A 22,251-nucleotide genomic window follows, 5' to 3' on the forward strand; every position below is an offset into this window, starting at 1 on the left:
GGAACTGGAGAAGAAATATGGCGGAGGGGACAGGGGAGGAGAGAGCTGATCAAAGATCAGTTAATTAAATATTTATTGAGGTTACTACTATATGGCAAGGACTATATAGACACTGGAAGTTAAAACGTGGAGGTAATACAGGATTCTTGTCAGCCCAAATCTTTTGGATAACAGAGTTATCCTCGGATAACTCTTGTTGCCATTAGTAGATTACTTCAATATAATGCATCTATGCAAGAATGAACAATGTCCAGAAGGAGCCCAGAAAAGATATACCTTTGCACAACCTGGGGGGGTTCAGAGAAGAACTTTTAGAGGAGATGATAACTGAACAAAGTCTAAGGATTATAGGGAGTAAACATGGTAACAAAAGTAGAGAGGGTTTCTCTCCGGACCCCTCCCTCCCCCCCAGGAAAAAGAAGCCATTCTGTTGAAAACAATAAAAATACTGACTAGATTCATTTTTAATCTCCTTAAAAGTATCCAAGTTAGTCTCATATAGGATTCTTTAAAGACCTATAATCCTAATTCTATTCCAAAGCACAGGAAACTGACTTCAAAAATTCTTTAATAAAGTAAATATAACATTGAAACTAAAATTTGAGAGTGTACAAAAGAGAACTATATGCCAACCTCATTCATTTAACATCAGTGCAAAAATCCTAAATAAAATATTAGCAAATGGAATCAAACAGCATGATATATCATGACCAAGTGGAAATTGTTTCAGAAATGCAAAGATGGTTCAATGTTAGTAAATACATGAATATATTTAATAATTTTATATATTTTTATTTATCATTATTTTTCTTTTTTTAAAAATATGTTTTATTGATTTTCTACAGAGAGGAAGGAAGAGGGATAGAAAGTTAGAAACATCGATGAGAGAGAAACACCGATCAGCCGCCTCCTGCACACTCCCGACTGGGGATGTGCCTTCAACCAAGGTACATGCCCTTGACCGGAATCGAACCCGGGACCCTTGAGTCTGCAGGCCGACGCTCTATCCACTGAACCAAACCGGTTCTGGCTATCATTATTTTTTAAATCCTCATCCGAGGATATTTTTCCATTGATCTTTTAGAGAGAGCGGAAGAGAGAGGGAAAGACAGAGAGAAACGTCGATGTGAAAGAAACACATTGATTGGTTGCCTCCTGCACGAGCCCAGGCTGGGGAGAAGCCTGCAATCGAGGTAGGTGCCCTTGACTGGAGTCGAACCCAGGACCCTTCAGTCTGCAGGCTGACACTCTATCCACTGAGCCAAACTGGCTAGGGCAATAATTATATATTTTTTCAAAATATTGCAATTATCTCCATAGTGCTGGAAAAACATTTGAGAAAGTTCAAGGTGTATTCCTAATAAAATAACTTTCAAAAAAAGAATAGAAGAGCATTTCCTTAGCATCATAAAGCATCTTGCTTATCAGCATCTTACTCTTTTCATGGGAAAACCCTGGAGGGATTCCTGCTAATGCTGGAAACAAAAGAATGTCCCTATTACTATCACATCTAACATGGTGTTGGAAGTTATTTGTCACAGTATTGCTACTGAGAAAACAATTAATGCATGAGAATTGTAGATAACATGATGGTGTGTCTAGAAAATGAAAGCAAGTCAATGGAAAAACTACTGCAAAGAAAAAGATGATTCAGTAAGGTAGCAGGATATAAAAGCAATTTACAGAAGGCTTCATAGGTACAAGGAAGAACCAGTTAGAAGATTAGCATAGAAGAGAACATCAACATCCCATTTGTAATAGAAACCATAATTATAAAACTTCTAGGAATACAATTAATAAGAAATATGTAAAAACCTAGCTCTAGCCAGTTTGGCTCAGTGGATAGAGCATTGGCCTGCGGACTGACGAGTCCCAGGTTCAATTCCAGTCAAGGGCACATACCTTGGTTGCAGGCTCCTCTCCAGCCTGGGCCCTGGTCAGACATATGCAGGAGGCAACCAATCGATGTGTTTCTCTTACATTTGATGTTTCTCTCTGTCTTGTGAGTCCATAATTTAAATAAAATTATGGACTCACAGGAAGTTATAATCTTTGCCCAATTTCCCCCTATGGTGACATCTTGTATAACTATGTATAATATCAATATTAGGAAATTGTCATTGGTATAATTCATAAGGCTTATTCAGGTTTCATCAGTAATATATGCACTCACTTGTGTGTGTATATATAGTTATATACAATTTTGTCATATGTGTAGATTTGTATAACCACCACCATATAATTAAATCAAAAAACAGAAAATTTCCATCATCATAAGGCTCCTTTGCATTATCTCTATGTAGACAAATAGATTTTTATGGAAAAAATAAAGAAGAACTTCCAGGAAAACACTAAAAAAGAAGAGCAATGAGGAGGGATTGGTCTTATCAGACATCTAAAATACTATAAAACTTTCACAATTAAGACCTACACTGTCTTAATTGGTACATGAATAAACAGACATTCTAATGTTAAAAGTCTATGTATCAATCCAATACATAAAGAAACTTAATATATGATAAAGATGTACTTTAAAATAAATGCTGTTGAAACCACTGGGTATCATTTGGAAAAAGGTAAAATTGGATCCATAACTTATATTGCATGCCAAGATGAACTCCACATGGATCAGTTAACTAAACATAACAAAAATGGAAACCCTACAAAACTATAGAAGAAAACATTGGTAGATTTCTGTATAATAGACCTATGGGGGCAGTGGAAAAGCATTTTCGTGACTCAAAATCTAGAATCAATGAAAGACTGATAAATTATATTACATAATTTTTTAAAATTGCATGGCCCCAATACCATAAGTAAGACCAAAGAGAAAGTCACTGGACAAATATTTGCAACTATAGCACAGGAAAGAGTTAATCTTCTTAACATATAAAGAGCTTCTAAAAATAAAAAGACAGAAATCCAGTAGAAAAATTAGCACAAGAAATGAACAGATTGCTTTTTAAAGTGGCCCTTAAAACAATAAAACAGATTCAACTCATTTATAAAAAAAAAAAAGAAAGAAAATTTCATTACATTGAGAGCATTTCTTACTGTGTTGTCAAAAATCTAAAAGTTTAAGAGCAGTTTGTTGCCAAAACTCTGGGGAAAGAGACTCAGATATGCTGCTGGTGGCAGTATAGAATGGTATAGCCATCAAGGAGGGGAATTTGGTACTATCTAGCAAAACTATAAATAGATGCATTCACTGTTTAACCAACAGCAATCACATTCTCTAGGAATCTATACTAAAAGTACATTTGCACAAACTTGAAATGATATATACACAAGGTTATTCATTGTGGCATTATTTTATGGCAAAAGACTAGAGATATTCTAAATACCACCAATAGTGGGGAGTTGAATAGTCAAATAAACTATTTCTATGTGTTGCTGTAGAATAATTGTCACAGTATATTATGTGAAGTGAGGTGCAGAACAGTGTAAGTGATAGCTACTTTTGTAAAAAATGAAACACTGAAGGATAATCCAGAAACTAATAAAAATTGTTATTATAAGAGGTGGGGAGAGGGAATTAGAATCAGGAGATAGGAATGGAAAGAAGACTCTGAGAACACCCTTTAATTTAAGTTAGACTTTAGAATCATGTAATTGTTTTACATATTCAGAAAGTTGATTAAACCAAAAAGAGTATATAGTTATATACAATTTGTATAACCACCACCATAGATTTATACTGAACCTTTAAAATTGAAAACAAATAAAATAAACCCAAGTATATATAAGATTGGTAACATAACCAAAAAAAGAATTATTTCAAATGACTTTCAAACATAGGACTTTGTCTTCTTTAGTGGGTTATATTCTAAGAAAAAACAAGCTGCAAAGAACTAACTTCATTGTGTAGTTTTATTGTTAGGTACTAATACTGGTATTGTGAAAGTGTTTTATGTATGTTATAAGATAAAGCAAATAAGTTCAATGTACATCAGAAATATATAAATTAATTCTAAGCTAAAGGTATTCTGAAGAAAGTAATAATCTCACTGAAGAATATGAATAAGCTAAATAACTTGGAGCTATGGATGAATCTCTGAGTGGAGAAACACAGAAGATTGTTCTTCAGTGGGCCAAGCATGATGATTCCTCAGAAAACTTCTGTAAACCCTGATACTGAATATGTGAATTATTCTTAATTCTAAGCATTACACAGTTACTAGTATAAGAGACCAGATGCTTGGAAGATAGGGGATATAATAAGAAAATTGTTTCAAGTCACAATGAATAGACCTTGAAATATTTGGGCTTTTGATCAAAGGAAATGTGAAGAGACCATTTTTCACTGATGGCTAGTAGGTCTCTGTGTAAAAACAAAAAGGGCATTCTCCAGACTTATATCTGGACTACATGGAAGCATTAATGTGCATTACAGTGCAAAATAGCCTTCACAAGACACCTGTTTGGAAAAGAAATGGGGACACACATTACAGAATTTCACCTTAATGCACAAACTTGAAATGATATATACACAAGGTTATATATCATTTGATGGAATTTAGGCTGAAGGGAAAAATCCAAGAGAACTTATATTTTCTGTACTTAAAAGAATTAGGCCGTTATCTAAAGTACTACCATTCTCTGGACACACAGATTTTCAACTACTCACTGGAAATGAAGTTTAAATATTTAGAAAACAAAGTTATTCTTGGAAATATTTCAAAAAGTCAAATAATTTCTTTTGTACTTTTATGAAATTCATTTTTTGCTTGGGGTAGAAAAAGGAGCAAGATAATTACAGGCAGACTTTAGAATGTACTCATGGAAATCTTTCTAAAATTATGGATTGTGTTGGTTAGCTTAAATGTCAACTGTGGGGAAATATTCCGACTCCGGGTTTGGGCACTGCTTTGAAGGTCTTGTTTTCAAAGAAATTGACAGCAAATATGCAGAAAGTGGGCCCACGTATGAATACCATCTTACTAGACAAGAAGTAGTATCATTGTTTAATGCATTTGGAACAATTTCAAAGTATAAAAGAATTGGAAAACTTCAGGAACTTGCTGCAAAATATTCATTACAGAAATTAGTTGAAATGTGCCTATTTCTGGAAACAGAGGCCAAAGAGTGGAATAGCAATGGAAGTTTAAAGTCAAGCTTTATATATAAAGCTACTTTTATTAGAGGAGAATTATATTGCTTAAGTAAACAGTTTATTCTGTAATTGAGTTTAATTTAAAAATATATATTATTATTGTGAATCAAAGTATTACTTCAATAATGTGACACAAATTTTACAGTTTAATATAGAATAAAATTAAGATTATCAAATGCTAAAATAAATGAGATTAAAATTTTTCATGGGAAAAATATAGCAAATTAAAGACTATAAAAAAGATTAGAGAGCTTGAAGACATAAAAGTCAAAACTATTCAAAATGAAGTATTGAGAGAAAAAGACTGAGTCAGAGTAAAGTGATCTGTGAGACATATCAAGCAATTTAACATACATGTAACTGAAGATTCAAATGAGCTGGGGCTAAAAATAATATTTAAAGAAATAATGGCTAGCCAGGCTGGCATGGCTCAGTGATTGAGCAGCAACCTATGAACCAGGAGGTCACAGTTCCATTCCCAGTCAGGGCATATACCCAGGTTTTGGGCTGCATCCCCACTGGGGGCTCGATCCCCATGGAGCAGCTGATCAGTGATTCTCTCTTATTATTGATGTTTCTATCTCTCTCTCCCTTTCTCTGCCCCTCTGAAATCAATAAAAATATTTTTTACAAAGAAATAAAGGCTAAAACATTTCAAAAATTTGAAAGTTCCATGAAATCCAGGCAGAATAAATTTAAAGAAAAACATGCCAAGGCACATCATAATCAAATGACTTAAACCAAGGATAAAGAAAAAAATTCTAAAAGCAGCCAGGTGAAAAAAAGACATATTACAGATAGAGCAGGAATTGGCAAACTATGGCCCATGGGTCAATTATAGCCCACCTCTTGTATCTGTAAATAAAATTTAGTTGGAACGTAACCCCTACATTTATTTATGTATTTGCTATGGCTGCATCTGTGCTATGATCTCAGAATTGAGTAGTTGTAGCAAAGACTATATTGTTTGCAAAGCATAAAAGATTTACTATCTGGCCCTTAACAGATAGAGAGGGACAAAGAAAACAATGCCAGCAGGTTTCTTTAAAAAGCTATGCAAGGCAGAAGCCAAGGTCAACCCAGAAATTTTTACCCAGCAAAAATATCTTTCAAAAATAAAGGTGAAATAAATACTATTTTAAACAAACAAAACATAAAATGTTAAAGGAAGTTCTTCAGGTAGAAGAAAAAAATAATTGATGAAAATTTGAATCAAAAGGAAGAGAGAGTGTGAAAGGTAATAAGTATGTAGGTAAAATATTAAAAATATTTTTCTCACATTTAAATTTTAAAATTTTTAAACTTTTTAAAAATTTACTGATTTTAGGTGGGGAAAGGGGAGAGAGAGAGAGAGAGAGAGATAGAGAGAGAGAGAGAGAGAGAGAGAGAGAGAGAGACTGATTTGTTGTTCCACTTACTTATGCATTCATTGGTTGACTCTTGTATGTTCCCTGGTGGGAATCAAATCCACAAACTTGGTGTATCTGGACAATGCTCTAACCAACTGAGCTACTGAGCTATCCAGTCAGGGATTTCTCAGATTTTAATCTCTTGAAAATATAAATGACTAAAGTAAAAATAATAAAAGTGCACTTGAGGTTTTAGTATATGTAGAAGTAATATGTATAACAACAAAAATACAAAGGACATAAGGGAGGAAATGAAAGTATGTTGCTGTAAAGTTCTTACTCTATTTGAAGATAGACTGTGATAAGTTAAGGGTGTATCTTGTTAAACTCTTGAGCTGCATTGTCCAATAAAGTCGCTATATGCCACATGTGGCTATTAAAATTAAAATTAGACAAAATTAAAAATTCAGTTTTATAGTTATACTAGCTATATTTCGGTATTAATAAACATATGTGGTTAGTGGTTACACATATTGACAGTGAAAGTATAGAACAATTCCATCTTCACAGAAAAATTCGATTGGAAAGCACTGCTCTAAACTAATAACAATAAAACAACGCAAGAGAAAAGAAGAGAAGAGTTAAAGAGAAATCATTTAAAAATTCAATTAGTCTAAATATTGGAATAGAAATAAAAAACAACAGATGAGACAAGTAGGAAACAAATAGCAAGAATATAGATTGAAATCCAATCTTATCAATAATTATAAAAAATGTAAATGGTCTAAACATCTCAATTAAAGGGTAGAGATGTTCTATAGGAAACCTACCTTAAATATAAAGGCACAGATATGACAAAATGAAAAAATATATCATGCAGATATTAATCCAAAAATATCTGAAATGCTTCATTAATATCTATTAGAACATTGAACATTCCAGGAATAAAGAAAGGCCATTTCATAATGATCAAGCAGTCAATTCATCAAAATGATATAACAATTTAAATCATTAAAGACAAATAGAAGAGTTTCAAAATATAAGAAGCAAAAGTTAATAGAAATAAAAAATAGATAAATTCACAAACATAGTTTAAACCCAAATATTAAATGTTTACTATTAAATATAACTAGACTAAATGCTCTAAATAAAAGACAAAGGCTCACAATGGATAAAAGGCAAAACAAAACGAAATCTGACTGCATGTTATCTACCAGAAATACACTTAAAACTTAAGGAAGCTGAGAGTGAACATGGACAGGAAAAAGACATATTATACACCCCATCCAAAGGAAAGCAATTATAATAATATTAGTAAAAATGAACTATAAGGCAAAACATTATTACTGAACAAGAAAACCACCCAATACTGAAAAATGTTAAATTCGGTATAGCACCAGGATACATACAGCAAAGATTATCATAACTACAAAGACAAATTCACAAACATAGTGGAGGATTACAATAACCCCTTCTAAGTAATTTGTAATATAAGTAAACAAAATCACTTAGGATACAGAAGATTTTTATAAATAGTTTATAAATTTGTTTTAAATGTACTAATGGAAATATCTAAACCTTGCATTCAACAAATGCAAAACAATGTTTTTTCATGATGCATATCATATACTAGAGGCCTGTTGCATGAAATTCGTGCACGGGGGTTGGGTCCTTCAGCCCAACCTGCACCCTCTCCAATCTGGGAGCCCTCGGGGAGCCCTCGACAATCCAGGAGCCCTGATGGCTTAGGCCCACTCCTCGTGGTTCTCTGCTCTCTGTGGGGCCTGGCCACTCCAAACCCGCTGCCCAGAGGCTCTCCGCGGCCAGGGTGGGACGCTTGCCTCATCGCTGCAGCAACGAAGCAAGCATTCCGCCAGGCCACTCATGCTGCCTGCTCTCAGCGGCCACCCCCCCCAGGACTGGGGGACTCCAGCGGGGCTGAGAGGACTGGGCGCCGCTATCTTGTGGCTACGGGCGCCGCCATCTTTGTGACAGAGTGATGGTTAATTTGCATATTACCTTTTTATTAGGTAGGGTGTTAAAAACATCAACAAAAACTTATCTATTGGGCAAGTTTTAATAACTTTCTAAAGGTTGATATTGACTAGGAAGTGTTATTCAACTACTGAATTTAAACTATTGACCAATAACAAAAAGACCAAAATGATATAACAATTTAAAACAAGTTATATAACAAGTTAGAAAACTCCCATGCTTGGAAATTAATAAGTATTTATTTATTTAACAAATATTTAATGCATTCTTATTATGAGCTGGCACTGTTCTAGGCACTTGGGATTATGTCAGAGATAAATTAATAATTAAACGTCTGACAATACTAAGTGTTGGAGAAAATGTGAAGTAATGAGAATGTTTATCCTGTTGGTGAAGTGTAAATTATTATAACCACTTTTGATAACAATTTGATATTCTTGAGTAGAGCTGAGGGGAATCATACCCTATGATTCAGCAAGTCCATCCATACACTATATAAACTTTGGAAAGAGAACCAAGATGGCGGCATAGGTTAACGCCGGAGTTTGCTGCTTTGAACAACTACTTCAAAAGTGAAACCAAAAAACGGAAGGGACATCACCCAGAACCACAGGGGCGCTGGCTGAGTGGAAGTCCTACAACTAGGAGGAAAGAGAAACGCATACGGACACTCAGAGGAGGCGCAGTGCTGAAGTCAAATTCTGAGGTGCGGAGTGCGCGGAGCGGGCTGGCGGCGGAGGGCGCGGTTGTTGTTTTCAATCGGGAGGGAGTCGCAGACTCTGAGCTCCAGATCCGGGCGAGCCTTTGGGGACCCAGACTCAGGCAGGAGAAGCGGGACTGTCTGGCTTCGGTCAGAGCGAGTGCAGCTTTCTCTCCGAGCTTTGCAGCGGGTGCTGGGACTCAGAGAGGCAGAGCCCCTTGGGACAGGACTGAGAGCCGCCATAACTGCTCTCTCCGGCCCACGCTGTTGATCCTGTTCGACCCGCCCTGCCCAAGCCCTGCACAGAGGCATTTGCCGGATAGCCTCAGGCAAAGGCTAGATTAGCACCTCCCTAGAGGACAGAAGTTCTCTCACCACCGACACAGCTGAATCTCATAGCCACTTGGCCTGGAGGTCAAACCCTCCCTGGAATTAGCTACAGCAATCAAGATTTATCTATAAGACTGCGAACAAAGACCACTAGGGGGTGCACCAAGGAAGCATAACAAAATGCGGAGACAAAGAAACAGGACAAAATTGTCAATGGAAGAAATAGAGTTCAGAACCACACTTTTAAGGTCTCTCAAGAACTGTTTAGAAGCTGCCGATAAACTTAATGAGATCTACACGAAAACTAATAAGACCCTCGATCTTATATTGGGGAACCAACTAGAAATTAAGCACACACGGACTGAAATAATGAATATTATACAGACGCCCGACAGCAGACCAGAGGAGCGCAAGAATCAAGTCAATGATTTGAAATGCGAGGAAGCAAAAAACATCCAACCGGAAAAGCAAAATGAAAAAAGAATCCAAAAATGCGAGGATAGTGTAAGGAGCCTCTGGGACAGCTTCAAGCGTACCAACATCAGAATTATAGGGGTGCCAGAAGATGAGAGAGAGCAAGATATTGAAAACCTATTTGAAGAAATAATGACAGAAAACTTCCCCCACCTGGTGAAAGAAATGGACTTACAGGTCCAAGAAGCGCGGAGAACCCCAAACAAAAGGAATCCAAAGAGGACCACACCAAGACACATCATAATTAAAATGCCAAGAGCAAAAGATAAAGAGAGAATCTTAAAAACAGCAAGAGAAAGAAACTCAGTTACCTACAAGGGAATACCCATACGACTGTCAGCTGATTTCTCAACAGAAACTTTGCAGGCCAGAAGGGAGTGGCAAGAAATATTCAAAGTGATGAATACCAAGAACCTACAACCAAGATTACTTTATCCAGCAAAGCTATCATTCAGAATTGAAGGTCAGATAAAGAGCTTCACAGATAAGGAAAAGCTAAAGGAGTTCATCACCACCAAACCAGGATTATATGAAATGCTGAAAGGTATCCTTTAAGAAGAGGAAGAGGAAGAAAAAGGTAAAGATACAAATTATGAACAACAAATATGCATCTATCAACAAGTGAATCTAAGAATCAAGTGAATAAATAATCTGATGAACAGAATAAACTGTTGATTATAATAGAATCAGGGACATAAAAAGGGAATGGACTGACTATTCTTGGGGGGGAAAGGGGTGTGGGAGATGTGGGAAGAGACTGGACAAAAATCGTGCACCTATGGATGAGGACAGTGGGTGGGGAGTGAGGGCGGAGGGTGGGGCGGGAACTGGGAGGAGGGGAGTTATGGGGGGGGAAAAAAAGGAACAAATGTAATAATCTGAACAATAAAGATTTAATTTAAAAAAAAAATAAAATAAAATAAAAAAAATAAAAAATAAAAAAAAATAAAAAAACTTTGGAAAAACTTCTGCACCACAAGACATGTACAAGAATATTCATGGCAGTATTGCTAGTAGTAACCTAAATTTGAAAACAGCTGAAATACCCATCAACAGTAGAATGCATATAAATACATGGCAGTATATTCATACAATGAAATACAGTAGAATAACGAAAATAAACAAGCACAGTTACCCAAACAACATTGATGAATTTTATGAATATAATGTGAAAAAGAAGCAAAACACAAAACGATAAATTCTGTGTCCATTCATATAAAGTTTGAAAGAATAAATGCAGTGATGCTATCTATATAATGTTCAAAACCAGACAAAATTATACTATATTGTTTAGGGATTTATAAACATGTGCTTGATAAACTATTTAAAATTAATAAATTATTATCAAGATAATTTACCCATAGGAGGGAGAAGATTTTGATTTTGGTATAGGAATGGGGGGACTTCAGGTGTACATGCATGTTTATTTACTTGTATATATTTGTACCATATTTCACAATTAATAAAGGTCCAAGGTAAGAAGCATTTTAAGGAGAACAGTATGAATAAAGGTATGGAGGCATGAAAGTGTGCTGGGGGTATAGGAATTACAAATAGATTTATGAATCTTAGAGGGTAAATAGTGAGGCAGAAAGGGGTGAAAAAAATGAGGCTGGAGGCACTGGGAAACCTTTGGGACATTTTAAGCTGGGTTGTAAAAACACTCAAATCTGCCCACCGGCATGGCTCAGTGGTTGAGAATCGATCGACCTATGAACCAGGAGGGCATGGTTCGATTCCAGTCAGGGTACAAGCCCAGGTTGCAGTCTCGATCCCTCCTGCAGCTGATCAATGACTCTCTTATCATTGACGTTTCTCTTTCTCTCTCTCTCTCTCTCTCTCTCTCTCTCTCTCTCTCTCTCTCTCTCTCTCTCTCCCTTCCTCTCTGAAATCAATTATATATATATATATATATATATATATATATATATATATATATATATATATATTTTTTTTTTTAAGACTCAAATCTGAATTTTAGGTAGATTCTTCTGACTGCTATGAGGAGATGGATGCACAGGAGGAGAGAGAAGGGAGGGGGCAGAGGAAAGGTTGAAAGGGAAACCATTAAAATCCTCTAGGCATGAGATAACATGAAGTTTGCTTATTAAATAGGGAAGAGATAAGGGATGAGAGAGGAAACTGTAGGCATCAGAAATTATGATAATCTTGTTTTGAAAAACACACAATCACTCAGGACTCTTTCTACTTCTGATTCATAGAATAAGAGTATAAGTCAGGAGTTCTTCTCCCTGACATACAGGATGGGGATACAGGCTTGGCATCATCCCATTTCAAACAACATTGAGGGTAGGGGAGAGCATGCAGTCCTCTGACCTTGAGTTTTTACTTTCTATTTTGTAAGAGGTGGAGACTTTCATGTGTTTTCTAGTAAGCATTCCTTTATTGAAATAAAAAGCCACCGAAGGGGCCATTTAATTGTGTGAGCATAAGCCATAGATCACCAAAGTAGATGATTGAAAAAAAAAAACCAAAAAACAAAACTGTTAAGATAAGGAAGAGTTGGAGCTCTGCAGACTACATGTCCTTATAGAAAATGTTTCTTTTTCTAGGTATGGACTCAGGCTTCATTCATCCATCCATTCAACAAATATGCATTGAGCCATTGTGCCTGGGACTATTGTACGTGCTGAGATACGGCAGTGAACAAAGCCAAACCACTGCTCTAATGGATCTTATACCCTAGTTCAGTGATGGCGAACCTTTTGAGCTCGGCGTGTCAGCATTTTGTAAAACCCTAACTTAACTCTGGTGCCATGTCACATATAGAAATTTTTTGATATTTGCAACCATAGTAAAACAAAGATTTATATTTTTGATATTAATTTTATATATTTAAATGCCATTTAACAAAGAAAAATCAACCAAAAAAATGAGTTCGCGTGTCACCTCTGACACGCATGTCATAGGTTCGCCGTCACTGGCCTAGTTGGAGATAAAAGACAATAAACAAACAAGTAAAAATATGCCATAACAGACACTGATAATTGTTGTGGAAAAGAATAAAGCAAAGTAAAGAGACTAGAGAGTTCTGGAGTGCAGAGGATCCTTGTGCCTTTAGGTAGGAAAGTGAAAGACAATGAACAAACAAAGCAGGCATTGTGCCTATAAACTGTGAATAGGTGCCTGACCCACAGGAAACAGAGCAGTTTTCATGCAAGACTTCTTGGAACATGGGATTCAGAGTCTGGGTGGAAAAGTTGAGAAAAGGGCCTTTTCCTTACTACACGGCAGCACTTAGAAGATGTAGATATACATTTTGGGGACAGCACCTCATAGCAGAAGGGACGTGGTAGAAACCACTTTTGATGTATTTTTAGGGCCTCTGAGAGGTATGGAGAGAGCATACATAGATGTATTAGTAAGAGTGAGATCTACAAAGTGTTGTGTGAATTTCTACTTTAAAATACTACCAGACTTCTTCAAGATAGGACAGGTGAGAAGTGGCCCAGAAGCTAGCTAACAAGTCAGTATTGAGGAATGCTAAATTTCTAAAAATTCCTAAATGGAAGGGAAGTCTGTGGCAGACACTATAGTCCATATCCTGCCCAGATACCTAGACATAATTTTCTCTAAATTGAACTGATACTCTGGGAGAGGCAATTTATCAAGCAAAATTTCCCCATGGTACCAGAAATTATGAGTGTTCTCAGACAGTGTAGCATTATTATGATTATTTTTAAATATATTATTATTGACTAGGGGCCCGGTGCACGAAATTCGTGCACTGGGTGTGTGTGGGGAGGGGAGTGTCCCTCAGCCCAGCCTGCCCCCTCTCACATACTGGGAGCCCTCAGGCGTTGACCCCCATCACCCTCCAATCGCAGGATCGGCCCCTTGCCCAGGCCTGACGCCTCCGCCAGAGGTGTCAGGCTTGGACAGGGGACCCCCATCTCCCCCTGATCACTGGCTCTGGCCCCCGCCCAGGCCTGAGGCCTCTGGCCCAGGAATCATACCTGGGCAGGGGACCCCCATCTCCCTCTGATCGCTTGCTCCACCCCCCGCCCAAGCCTGACGCCTCTGACCCAGGCTTCAGGCCTGGGCAAGGGGACCATCATATCCCCCCAATCCCCGGCTCAGCCCCCCGCCCAGGCCTGATGCCTTGGCCAGAGGAGTTGACCCTCATCACCCTCCGATCACCAATCACCGGATCGGCCCCTTGACCAGGCCTGAGGCCTCTGGCCTAGGCGTCTGGCCCGGGCAGCGGGGACTCACAGCTGCAGCGGCCCCGCGATCATGGGCTCCGCTTTAGGCCCAGGCAAGGGACCCCTAGCTCCTGGGACTGCCAGCTTCGACCATGTCCAGCTCCCATCGCTGGCTCCACCCCTACTTCCTGCTATCACTGGCCAGGGCGGCAAAGGCACCTGATTCTCCGATCATGGCTGGGGGGCAGGGCAAAGGCGGCCCCAGGGCCGCCTTTGCCCTGCCCCCCAGCTCTTAGCTCCCCCCTGGGTTTCCGATCACTGTCAGTGGCAGGGGGCTTCTTCCTGCTTTCCCTTTCACCTCCCTGCATTGTGCCTACATATGCAAATTAACCACCATCTTGTTGGCAGTTAACTGCCAATCTTAGTTGGCAGTTAACTGCCAATCATAGTTGGCAGTTAATTTGCATATAGCCCTGATTAGCCAATGAAAAGGGTATCGTCGTACGCCAATTACCATTTTTCTCTTTTATTAGATAGGATTTCAGAAAGGAAGGGAGAGATAGAAACATCAATGACGAGAGAGAATCATTGATCGGCTGCCTCCTGCATGCTCCCCACTGGGGTTTAAGTCCACAACCTGGGCATGTGCCCTGACTGGGACTTGAACCGTGATCTCCTGGTTCATAGGTCAATGCTCAACCACTGAGCCATGCTGGCTGGACTGGTATAGCATTATTAATGTCTGATGAGGATGCTGGCAACTTTCTGGGGGCAAAAAATATATGAAGAGGATGGAGTATGCAAGAGGCCCTGCACCAGAATCTGGATGCCTATGTATGTGGCCAATTACCCAACGACACTTAGACTGGAGCTAGTCAGAATGGCACAGGATAAATGACCAAACATGCACTGAAAGGAGAAAGAGCCTCTGCAAGTGTTGACACGAGAAGCTATTGCAGTGGGCGATGCGGACAGGGAAGACAGGGCGAACATCAGCAGAACAGGTTAATTGGAATGACATTATTTTCAGTGGAAAATAAGACGGCATGAGAGGGTGGAAGGTTCCCTGGAATTCTTGTTCTGAGTAAAGTTAACATGGAAGAGAAAGAAATGAGGGTGGGAAGTGTCTTTGAGGACTCCTAAAAGTAGTTTGAGGGCACAGAGCAAGCAACTGAAAGACCAGTTCCAGCCTTAAGTGAGGGGTGTGTATGTGGCTCAACTCCTGAGCAAGTCTCTGAGACACTAGAGTCTCTCGAGACTGTGGACAGTCTCTCCAGTCAGAGGCTCATAAGGGTGCAGGGTCCTTGCAAACTATCAGGACCACGTCTCTTTATAAGTGTGAAGGAGATGAGCAAAAAAGATGGGCATACCTACATGAGAGGCAAATCACCCTCTCATACTGAGAAAAGTTAGTCTAATATGCAACAGACAAAACCCACAACAATGAGTATTCTTAGCCTCTCAGTATTTCTTACCCTCTAGGAAGGGCCCTCTGTGATTGATAGCTGTGCAGATCAGGGGAATAGGGACAGAATCAAAGGAACTATAACAAGGACAAGGAGTTTCTTCCTGCAGAAGAGAAAAAATACATCCAAGAAGTGAAGGGAGGGGGGGAGTGAAAAACAAGGGCCAGGCTTGAGAGAAAGCTTGGGGGTGTTTGGGGGAAAAGAAACAGAATGGCAAACTGCTACACCGTAACATGTGAGATGAACAGAGAAGTTTAAGATGTTGGCCTCTGTGCCAGGAATGTAAACCCCTGTAGGACTTTCCCAGAGACTATAATAAACATCTAAATTGCTTTTTAATTCTTTTTGGCTATTACCTGTGTTTCTTTTGAATGTGATATCATGCTGAACTGGGCCCCAAGGCAACTTGGCTTCATAAAAGTTGAATCTGGGGAGTATTGTCTGGGATTGAGGCCTAAGATGCAGCATTATATATCTAAATGAGTTAAGCCAGCATCTTCATCATGATTGCTGGATTTATAGTGCAAAAATCACACAAATTATATAAAATCGAGACTGGGGGTAAGGTAGACAACAGGTAGAGGGAAATGGTAGAGATTACTAAGACTCTTAATTTTCGTGAGAACGTGATATTTGGAACTAGGTGTACCTGATGGAGACCTATGTCTATGCAGCATGGAGTCTCTTCTGCTTGGCCCATGAGACTGGAATAAGAACTAGAAATGCAAGGTGATTCCCAAAGGATAGGAAAAAACAGCAGAAGAGGAGTGTGCAGAGGTTGGTTTTTTTTCCTTGCTATATAGCATACTTTGTATGCGTAAATACTCTAATGACATGGCCAGAGTGCCCATTCAGCCCCCTTTTGCGTGGGAGTGGACCCACTCAATAAACCTTAGGGCATTGGTATCTAGCGGGCTTGGCCTTGTAACCCAGCAAGCTTAATGGGGTTCTGCTTCACTCTCTGCATCTATCCCCCTTATTTTTCTGAGACTAAACCCTTCTCCTATTCTCCCTTGTCCCACTTTCACCTAGAATTTCTAAAATAATCTGGTTGTGAATCCGATGCACCAATTGTCTCCTCATATTTTCAAGTCCTGCTACTAGTCCACTCCCCCAGTTCCCACCTACCCTTGGCTCTCAAATGTCTGACCTGGAGCTCGACTGGATCAGCCACACGCCTTGATCTCTGCACTTATTTCCCATGTTCTTTCGTGCTTCTCCAATAATTTTTCCTCTCTCGAGGCTCATACCCCTTATACTCCCAGTGGGCTTCATGCTAGTGCCTCTGGACAGCATGATGTTATCTTATCCTGAAAGCCTTGACATACATGGTACCCTCAACAATAGTGGCAAAGGGCCTTGTATGATGGCATAATCTAGCCATGGTTAATGTAAGGTTAAGGCTAAGATGGTAGGCCCTATCCTGGGGACAGGGTCACTCCTAGTAGATCGAAGGCAGGGACTCACCTGAAGGGTGAGGAAGCTGGCAAGATGAAATCATCCATGTCAAGTGCTGGTCAAGAGATGTGAAGTAACAGACCCAGGTGAAAACCCTGCAAGTCGTGCCAGTCTTCTCATCACTAGAATATGCAACCAGGGAAACCAAGGTAACACACTTGCTATCCTTGAACCACTGGCATACAAAATGCTCACACCAGCTCCTCCTTGCCTGGGAGTGATACAATTTGTTTCTCCTCCCCAGAGTTGTTTCTTCTTGTGAACTTCACTTTGGTTTCTGATCACTTGGCTTCTCTAATCTACTAATTTGTAAGTGTGCTGCTGCCCAAGTGCTGTTTGCTTTTCAATCTAAAGTCATCTGTAAATATGTTAAATTCAGATTTGTTTTCCTCCCTCATCCCTCCCGCTCCACCCCTCAGTAGGAAAAGGAGTTGTCACAAAGGTACCTTTTCCTGGGTACCCGGTCTGCCCAGGGGGAATTATCTTCACACACAGTCTCCCCCCTCCGCCCCCCAACACACACATCCACCTTCTACACACTGTCAACAGTTCTCCTTTTCACCTGTTAGCGGATGCAGAGTTATTCAGAGCAGAGATAATATTAAAAATTATCCAGTCCAATCCCCTAACAAACCAGGAAAATAGTTTATTCAAGGTCTCTGAATTTAGTGGCAGGAACAAAATTGAATTCAGGTCTCCTAAATCCGCTATGTGTGGGTGAAGGAAGGGGGCATAGTAGTTCTTGTTATTCATTCAACAACTGTATTTAGCATTCACTCGCTACGTGCCAGGCACTATTTTAGGTGCTGGGGATTCCGTGATGGCGATAGAGGGTCCGGAAGAGACCAAATTAACTGAGCTTTCATTCTCAAAACTCAAGTACTTTGTCTCACCATCCAGGAAACATCCCCAGTACCCTGGGTAGGAGTGTTCAGGTCTCATTCGGGAGGGAATCCCATCCTTTCTCTGTTCCTGTGCTATCTACAGCGAGAGGGCTGATTTACTGCAGAAACCCCAGAGGCGGAAACCTCCAGGGTGCCCTCCCCCAGGGTGCCCTCCCCGCTTCTGCACCTCCAAGGCTGGGCGGTTCGGCTCCAGCGCGCCCCCGCGCTCCAGCTCCAATCTGGACCTTTTCATGTCCCCTTTTCTACCCTCTCTGCTTTCCTCCCAACCGCTGGAGGACAGAGAAGCAAGACTGGGCTCGCTCTAGCGCCATCCTCTGAGAAAGGATTCCGAGCAAGTTAAAAGCCTACCAAGGCAGTCGCGCTCAGTATCTAGCACCCCAACGCGGGGAGGGACCCCCCTCTCCGGACCCGGGTGTATGCAGTGCACGGCTCTCCTGCTTTCCTAATAAATACTGCAGCCACGCGCTCTTTCCAGCCTCAGCGGAGGCCACTGCAGCGCCCTCTCCCCTCCCGCCCCACCCGCTCGCTCAGACACCAGAGCCCACTGCAGCTTCCCAGCCGCGCGCCCCTTTCTCCTCCACTTCCTGCTTGCCTTGGAGACACACGTCATTGACGTGCCATGCGTCGCCTTGGAAACGGGAGCATCCGCGGCCGGGAGACCCGCCCCTGTCGCTCCAGCCACACTCGCGGTTAATCGCTGAGGGGAGTCCCGAACCCGACCCGCCGCGGGTCTCGGCCTCGCCCCGGCCCCTTCGCAAACGCTTCTGTGACCCAGGGACTCAGCGAGCACTTGCTGATCTTGGCGCCCAGAGGGCGCGCGGACGCGGGCGCAGCCGTAGAGGCGAGGCGGGGCAGGCGCTTTCGCCCCGGGGTGAGCGGGACGGACGCCGCCCGGTCCGGTCCCCGTCCCGCCGGCTCTTCCCGGATCCTGCCGCGCCCTCCGCCGGGATTCACCTTCCCACGTCGGCTCCCCGCCCCTCTCGGAAGCCTCCTCTCACCTCGGCTCCTCCCCGCCCCTCCGGGGACCTCTCCCCTCCCTCCGCCCCACTCGGGAGGCCGGGCTGGACCTGCCCCAGAGCGGCCACCACCGCCTCTGCCACCCCATGGAGGACGGTCTGCTGGAGATCATGACCAAGGACGGCGGCGACCTGCCGGCGCCTCTGGAGGTGTCCGCCGTGCCGGCCGTGGGGGACGTGATCTCCGGCGAGTACAACGGCGGCATGAAGGAACTCATGGAGCACCTGAAGGCCCAGCTGCAGGCCCTGTTTGAGGACGTGCGGGCCATGCGGGGGGCCCTGGACGAGCAGGCCTCGCACATCCAGGTGCTCTCGGACGACGTGTGCGCCAACCAGCGGGCCATCGTCTCCATGTGCCAGATCATGACCACTGCGCCCCGCCAGGGCGGCCTGGGCGTGGTCGGCGGCCACGGGAGCTTCCCGGGCGCCCCCCAAGAGCCCGAGACCCCTCCGCCTGGGATGGAGGACAGCGGTTTGCTGGATCGCGACCCCGAGGACGAGGAGGACGACGATGAAGAAAAGGAAATGCCCCGCTCCTCCACACCCACGAGTCCCTTTGAGCGCGCCGACAGTCCCTGCGCTGGTCTCCTTGGGGGGGACGGGCCACTTGTGGAGTCCCTGGATCTCCCCGATATTACCCTGCTGCAGCTGGAGGGCGAGGCCTCCCTGTGAGGGGACTCCCAGGGGCACCGCTTTCCCGAGCTGGCGTTGGGTTTCCGAGTGCATGACGCGAGTGGACTGAACAAGCGCGGTGCAGCACGCTTCACTCCGACCGCTGCTCTGTGGATCAGGCAGAGAGAGAGAGAGAGAGACTCCTTGAGGAAGGATTTATAGGGTGAAGGACTTTGGGAGCATCGAGAATTCTTTCTGCCTAACCAAGCGAGAGACGTAGCAAACTGCAGAAAGGTGAGGTTCCGGGAGAGGATGCGCTCATTTCTGGACTCCCATCCATCCCCTCCCCTGTCCTTCCGCCCCCACCCCAGCCAACAGGAGAACCCCTGAATTGTGTAAATAAAACTCTGCTTTTTCTATTCTGAAAAAGGACTTATCCAGGACTATGGCAAATCGTCTCCAGCGATTTACCTAGAAATTAAAGATTGGGGTATTCTGTTCTGGCAACAGAAAATTTCCCCTTCTGCTGAAATCCAAGATATTCAGCGCTCTGCAGAAGCCTCTCCCCTCAGAGATCTTTGCGGCTGCTGATTGGTAAAGGAAGCTTGAGGAGGGAACTGCAGCCCTGGAAATCTAGGAGAATGGGGTTCCCAGGGCCCCTGGGCTGGGAGGAGCTGGCTATGAATGTGCATGAAGACAAAGTAGCTCAACCTCTCTAGGATTTTGCATGCAGAGCGGATCCTGCTTTGTCGCTGACTACATCTGGAATTGCTTTTTCCACTGGCTGGGACTTAGAGAACAAAGAGCCGGTTCACAGGCAGAGACTTGGGGGTGCTCAGCAACAGCTCAGATTTAGGGGACATTTGAGGGACTTTTGGGGGCCACAGCCAAAAACTGTCTCTCTCCTGGCTGCACCCGCTTAACTTCAGTTCCTTTTCCTGTCAATATGTCCCTGCCCTCTGCCTCTCGGTCTTGCCTCCATTATGTCTTGTGTGTGTTATGTGTGTCCACTTGTGTAGTAGTATGTGAGCCCTGAGGGGCAGGGCTTGTGGCTCTGGTGTTAGGTTCAGGGGGCTTCAGACCCTTCTATGAGCCCCAGGCTGTCATGGCGCTTTCCCCTCTCCTTCCCCCTTTCCCCCCACAACCAGGGCATGGAGCATGTGGCTGTCCTGAGGTTCTTAACTGATGTGCCTCCCTCCCATCTCCTCCAGTGGTGACTTTGTGTGCCCTTCCTCCTCTTCTGTGTATTCGTTCTCAATGCTTTTCTTGGTGTTAAGCTTAATAAAGAGGCGTCATCCCCCTCCTTGCTGACTGGTACCAAGGGGATGTCAGGGTTGGGCTTAGTGGGAACTGCAGGGACCATGCCTTCCCTCCTCTCTCCTTGCTTCTAATTCCAAGGAGTTGACCATACCTGCCCTCGTCAGGGCAGGCATAGCCCACTCTACCTGCTCTCCCTTCCATCCTGGACGTTGACCTCCAACTGGATTGGGAAAGGATAAGGGTACGTGTTAAGACTCCCTAACCAACAAGGATTTTTAGTAGCCAGAACTCCAGATGTGCAAGAGACCTCTTTTCAGTGAAGCGCCTAGCCCCTGAGTCCTCGAATGGCATGATGCCTGTTTCATGGGAGGGTTGGGGAGGGGAATTGTTTGGGAGGGATTGCTGGGGATCTCTGTGAGCAGAGTGACACATCACAAAGGAAACTGCAATAACTGCCTCAGGCCTCTAGTGGGGAATGCCTTACCCCAGGGAGCGCAGACTGACATGAGCTCTAGTCAGCTCCCTGGGCAATGGGGATTTCCCAAGGCTGTCCCAAACAAAATTTAGAAGGATGAGCTGTGTGTGTGTGTGTGTGTGTGTGTGTGTGTGTGTGTGTGTGTGTGTGTGTGTGTGTTCTTGCTGCTGGTTGCTGTGGAGAGGCAGAAAAAGCACCGGAGTCACAGATCTGGGATTGAATGTCAGTTCCGACACTGAATGATTGCCTGAGACTTAGGACAAAAAGTTTGGGGGAAGGAAAATGACTAAGGCTCCTGGGAATTCTGTGCAAATGTTAGTTTTCTTATATGTAGTTCTCTTTGAATGGGGAGCGGGTTGTGATGACTGACTCCTCTGGGAAAACAAAACTACCTAGGGAAGGTTCTAGAAGTTTTCTGTTTATATAATCTTTTCTTATCTAAAGAACTCTTATCCTTCAGGATCATCAAGTAAAGGGGATAGTAAGATTCTGACATGGACCTTTTTGTCACAAATGTCATACAGTTATGGGCCGAAAAGGTCTTCAGGGCTAGTTCTGTACACATAGGATGCCCAGAGGAAGCCCCGAGTTGTACAGTGTTTGGGGAGTGTGGGCTGGAGCCTTTAAGGAGGGCAGCTAAAGTATATTAGTGGGGAAGTATCCCTGGGAAGAGGCTGGAAATGGGATCCTATTAACATTCCAGTATTTAGTATCATTAACAACAATGATAGCTATCCTTTATTAAGCCCTTACTAGACGTCTGCTAGACACTGCCCAATTTTATCTCCCAACCACTATATGAAGTAGGCACTACTATTATTTTCACTTAACAGTTCCAGAAACATACTCCAAGACTTGCTCACGGTCACACTGCTAGCACTTGGCAAAACCAAGACGTCAAGAACCCTAGATTGGAACCATGCTGCTAATTG

General features: G+C 42.5%; 2 protein-coding genes and 1 pseudogene across 2 annotated transcripts in view; 2 read left to right on the plus strand and 1 right to left on the minus strand.

The window, feature by feature from the left end:
* Positions 1-947: 947 nt before the first annotated feature.
* The window catches only part of LOC132227515 (general transcription factor IIF subunit 2-like), a 77,700-nt gene continuing 56,396 nt past the window's right edge, over positions 948-22,251 (minus strand). Inside the window, exon 3 of the transcript XR_009451198.1 lies at positions 948-1,026. The gene's annotated coding sequence lies outside the window, so the exon portion shown is untranslated. The remainder of the gene's footprint in view (positions 1,027-22,251) is intronic.
* LOC132226525 (ERO1-like protein alpha) lies at positions 1,606-5,048 on the plus strand (annotated as a pseudogene).
* Positions 18,609-20,887, plus strand: CCDC184 (coiled-coil domain containing 184). Its single transcript, XM_059682699.1, has one exon. It carries the CDS (start codon positions 19,060-19,062, stop codon positions 19,642-19,644), a length of 585 nt encoding a protein of 194 aa, XP_059538682.1. The 5' UTR covers positions 18,609-19,059; the 3' UTR covers positions 19,645-20,887.

The sequence above is a fragment of the Myotis daubentonii genome, chromosome 2 (genome assembly GCF_963259705.1).
Source record: "Myotis daubentonii chromosome 2, mMyoDau2.1, whole genome shotgun sequence".
Lineage (NCBI taxonomy): Eukaryota > Metazoa > Chordata > Mammalia > Chiroptera > Vespertilionidae > Myotis > Myotis daubentonii.